The sequence below is a fragment of the Trachymyrmex septentrionalis genome, unplaced genomic scaffold (genome assembly GCF_001594115.1).
Source record: "Trachymyrmex septentrionalis isolate Tsep2-gDNA-1 unplaced genomic scaffold, Tsep1.0 scaffold29, whole genome shotgun sequence".
Taxonomy (NCBI): Eukaryota; Metazoa; Arthropoda; class Insecta; order Hymenoptera; family Formicidae; genus Trachymyrmex; species Trachymyrmex septentrionalis.
The window spans coordinates 1,996,351-2,000,821 of record NW_017305451.1 but is presented as its reverse complement, the minus strand read 5'-3'; the positions used below and the strand labels follow the sequence as shown (position 1 = coordinate 2,000,821).

General features: G+C 39.1%; 1 protein-coding gene across 3 annotated transcripts in view; it reads right to left on the bottom strand.

Annotated features, from left to right (window-relative positions):
- Positions 1 to 4,471, bottom strand: part of LOC108749456 (synapse-associated protein of 47 kDa) — a 71,659-nt gene that overhangs the window by 6,346 nt on the left and 60,842 nt on the right. For 2 of the 3 annotated variants that reach the window (XM_018488193.1, XM_018488194.1), the window contains exons 6-7: positions 4,156 to 4,295; positions 3,007 to 3,158 (exon numbers count right to left, since the gene is read on the bottom strand). In XM_018488193.1, the coding sequence (XP_018343695.1) occupies positions 3,007 to 3,158; positions 4,156 to 4,295 (292 nt within the window). Of the gene's footprint in view, positions 1 to 373; positions 548 to 3,006; positions 3,159 to 4,155; positions 4,296 to 4,471 lie in introns of all 3 variants that reach the window. The other variant, XM_018488192.1, reaches the window with a different exon arrangement.

The window sequence follows — 4,471 nt, the reverse complement described above, 5'->3', positions numbered from 1 at the left end:
TGCAAAATCTCGTTGGTGGTCGTAACTAATGAAAACCAAGGAAATGGGGAAAATCTAAGATTCTCTCTGAATGTAAATCATTCTCTCTAGACAAAGTAATTTCACAAATACAATCTGCCGTCATAGAAATTCGAAAATTCTCATTTAAAAGTCAAAACCGTTCTCTGCGAGTACCGCAATCCATTTAGAGACCAAGTCTAGAATTACTCTCGTTTCTTACCATTACCGTGATATCTTTCCGTCTTATCGACGAAGATTATCGCGGGGAGAGCCATGAGAATTAGCGATCGAGACGGCGAGATCGACAGATCGCATCTGATCTTGGGTGTGTGTGTGTGGGAAAGTTAACGACGACCAACGATCAACGACTGACCTCTCGGCGGCTGCATCCCAAGCTTTTTCATCCCTTCTCGGACCTCCTCGAGGTCTGTGTCCGAGACCCTCATGGTATCGGATACGAACTCGTGACCTGGCGAATCGGCTAGCGCGCTGTTACTGCTCGCCGTTGTGACTCCGGTGGTGGTTGTCTGGCCAGTGGTCATTTGAACTGTTTGCAAGACAACACTGACGGCTAAACTATATATGGGTAGGGGTGCGGGTGTATGTACGTGTTCGTGTACATGAGGATGCGTGTTATTACGTACATTAGCACGTGTGTTTATGTATCTAATATACTATAACGCTAAGTCTACTGGAATCTGATTTTGCACGCAAACGATCGGTAATCAGGTGAACAGGGGTGCCTCCGATTTGTTTACCGAAGCCGATTGCGCTCAGTTCCAGCAACGCGGAATTAGAACCTTGATTAATCTAAGCGCGAAAGAGGGGATGACGGTTAATTAGATTTAAGAGATATCGCTAGATCAAATCACGCGCGCGTTCTAAATTTTCACGAAAGTAACTGTTAACGCGATTGTGTGATTGTATAAGGAATCTACTCTTGAATCTACATCGCATACGAAAATCTATAATACACGTGACATATATTGTAGGATTTTTTCGTATGTGACATTTTTCAAGGATGTCAAGACCGATTATTATTATTCGGGACTGACACATGCACGGCGAAATAACGAATGGAATCGAAATATTATATTTATATTGGCGACAAAAGTCATCGTTATTCACGGTCTAAATGTCAGGGAAAGTCTTCGGGATGTTTCTCGACGTTTAAGAATACTGCGAAATGCCGCTCGTAAATCTTTAGAATGCAAAAATACCATTCTTTCATACCCATCTTTCATCATCTGAGAAATATTTGGGATATCCGTATTCTTCGGCCGAATATTACTGAATCTCCAAGCGTTTTCTTCCCGCGATTCAATTTCTCGCGATACACTGGAACTGGAGCGAAATCGGATCTTTCCTCCACTCAAAGGAGAGACGAGAGTCTTCGGTTCGATGATCGGAGACACGTGACGGTGCGGTGAAGAGATGGAACGTGAAAGAGAAAAAGAGAGAGAGAGAGAAGGAGTAACAGCAACCCAGATCCCTATTCACGGAATAATCTTTGGGCTTCAAGGGTATTTTAACGCGCGCGTTCGCCCATTTCCCCGTAATCGATTTCCCCGACTCGACCACCGAGTATTTCCCTTAATCCGTTAATTCATCTGCACCGATCGCAATTACATTGTTTGCACAGTTAAAGAGTTGATCACGAGACTCCTACTCTTTCTTTCTCCCTTTCTCTCTCTTTCTCTGATAATCTCGATGTGACACCACGTTTCGTGCAAAAGCTCATGTACACAATGGAACGCATTGCTACAGATCGTTGACGTTGATCTACTGTTAAATAAACTGCTTCGTCCGAAAAATTTAATTCGAACAAAATTCTATACTCATCCCTTCTATCATTCAATTCGTGGTAGGAGGAATGAGATTTTGTTCAAAATCCCTTTTGTTAAACGAAATCAATTCATAATGTTTCATGAAAGAACATGGGACTTATTAGTAATTGATACCAACGCAAATTATTCTCGCATGAATTTATACGCACAATGAAGTTATATATTATACATGAAGAAATTGTTATTGATATATCGTGATATTACAATACATTGTGTAATATCAACTTGGTATCGAAATATCAGCATATCGATTTCGTGCTGCGTTAACTTTCACGTGAATTACGTAAATGCAACGTTTTACGCGTCTGAGTCGTAGTAATCACTGAATTTCAAATTCGATAACCCTGTCAAATATTCAAAGACGTTAAACGGTATCTTCGGCCGATTAAACTTTAAATTATAATTTCGTGCTTTTCTTGGATCAATACGTTCCCAGCATCCGGCATGACATTTGCACAGAAAACGCACGCCACTACAGACACACCATCTCAAAAACTCCACACCATGCAAAAAGGTCCATCGTAGGACGCTACTAATCGGAATTGCAAATTATGCGTAAATGCAGCGCGACGCCGCCGATCTCTCTGCCCTTTTCCGCAGGTTGCATCTTGCATCTTGCATCATTCAACCCGGCGGAGTTTATCTCGGCAAGACGTCGTGCCGCGATGTCAAAGGGGAAGTCCCGGCCGCGCGGACAATTGGAATTTTCCGATTTCTTAATGAATAATACCTCAGCCGAAAAATTCGGTCAAATATTATGTTCAGTATCACGAGTAGAGTTAACATATAATAATTAATATCATTATTATCTAATTGGACATCTTGATGATTGACATCACAATAGTAAAAGTATTATTTTTAATTTCATTCAAAAGTGCATATTGCTCACAATTGAATATCCATAAAATTTTGAATAGATTTCGGCTCATTAACATGTATGTATATATTTCAGCGGCATGTAGGACGTCCCCTTTTTAAGTTTACAGAAAGCGTGCTTCGTAATTCGATATTAACAGATCAGGAAGCGCGTTGAGCGACGATGCTCTCGAGCAAAACTGGAGAACCTAATCACGTCGCAATGCCAACGTCGGCGTACTACGCAAACCGTTCTACGTAACAAAGAAAAAAAAAAAAAAATAAAACAAAGTAAACGAATTACCTTGAGTATGATCGATGCTATCGGTGCTGGCGAGCGTTTGATTGGGGTTGCTTTCTGCTTGCTGTTGGCTGGCCATCGCGTTCAATTCGTAACCCTGACGCAGCAAGGACACCCGATAGAAGTAGTTGCGCCAGAAGTTCTCCTCGGATATACTACCGCAAATAGGTCGAATGAGTTCTCGAAATCGATAAAGGGGTTTCAACGAAAGGATCAGGTTCCAGGATCAGGATTAGTAGTCACGCTAATTAATGTTGCGCTTCGCGCAACGGTGCTTCATCGAAGTTGCAAACCGATTAATCGTCGAGACGATTAAATCAACATAATACTCATATTCCTGCACGGCACTTTCGCGCGATAATGCTAGCTTGTTGCCCTTGACATTTATGTACAGAAGTCTCGAAAGGGAAACGTAGTCAATTTCAAAGTGGTGAGATCAACTAATTGTTTAAATCAAGCAATAAATGAGAGGGCAAATTGGGCATTAACTTTTTATCAATGTTTTTATTGGCTGTTCGTTAACAACCTACTGTAAAATTCTTTTCTGACCTTTCTCTATTCGTGCACCGTTTTACTGAAATAAACGAAATTATGAGGACAATAAAATGCATTATTTTCATCGAATGTTACGACGTAATTTAATTAACTTTTTCATGTTTCGTAGAATATAAAATTAATTGAACATGATCTCCGGTACTTTGAGAAAGACCAAGTTCACGAATCAATTAATGAAACTAAATTATATTTTCATGATAAAAATTATATTTTGATAATAAATTTTATAATTAATATAAACTTTGTAATTTTCATTCGTCGACAATGTAATAATAACCAACATAAACGTTATTTCATTTTTTTATTACATATTGCTTATTGCGATCAGAATTGCGATTTTCCGAGTGCATTTTTATTTTTGCAACATAAAATACGTATCATAATCATTAATTTTATATAACATACGTGAGATTATAACGTATACTTGCTTTATGGCGAATTTAGTTTTAATAAAATTATTTAAAAAATCCTAAAAGTAATGAGAATTAATTGAAAAACGTAAACCTATTATTTTCGACATTTTCGTGATACAAAATAAATAGAGTGGAAGAGAGACATTATGGATCATTATAACAAGGCATATTTTAATCTACTTACACTTTCGGGACAAGCTCGAACCTCATAGCTTCAAGATTCGGATCCAGGGCAAGGGTGGCCTGTGCCATTGGCTGAACAGCTTCGAAATCCCAAGCGAATTCTACGCCTGGTGGTGGTGCTCTCACGAAATTACGTCGATCCTGAAATCCATGAGAAGGTTGAATCCTCGTTTAATTCTCCCGGCTTGACTAAAGCCAAATTCGTGATCCTTTATAACGATGCTCGAGAAAATAGCAAAATGTAAATAAACAACAGAAACATTCTTTTCTCAAAAATGGAAATATTTTTTCTAATTAATCGCTACCAGCAGTTTCAA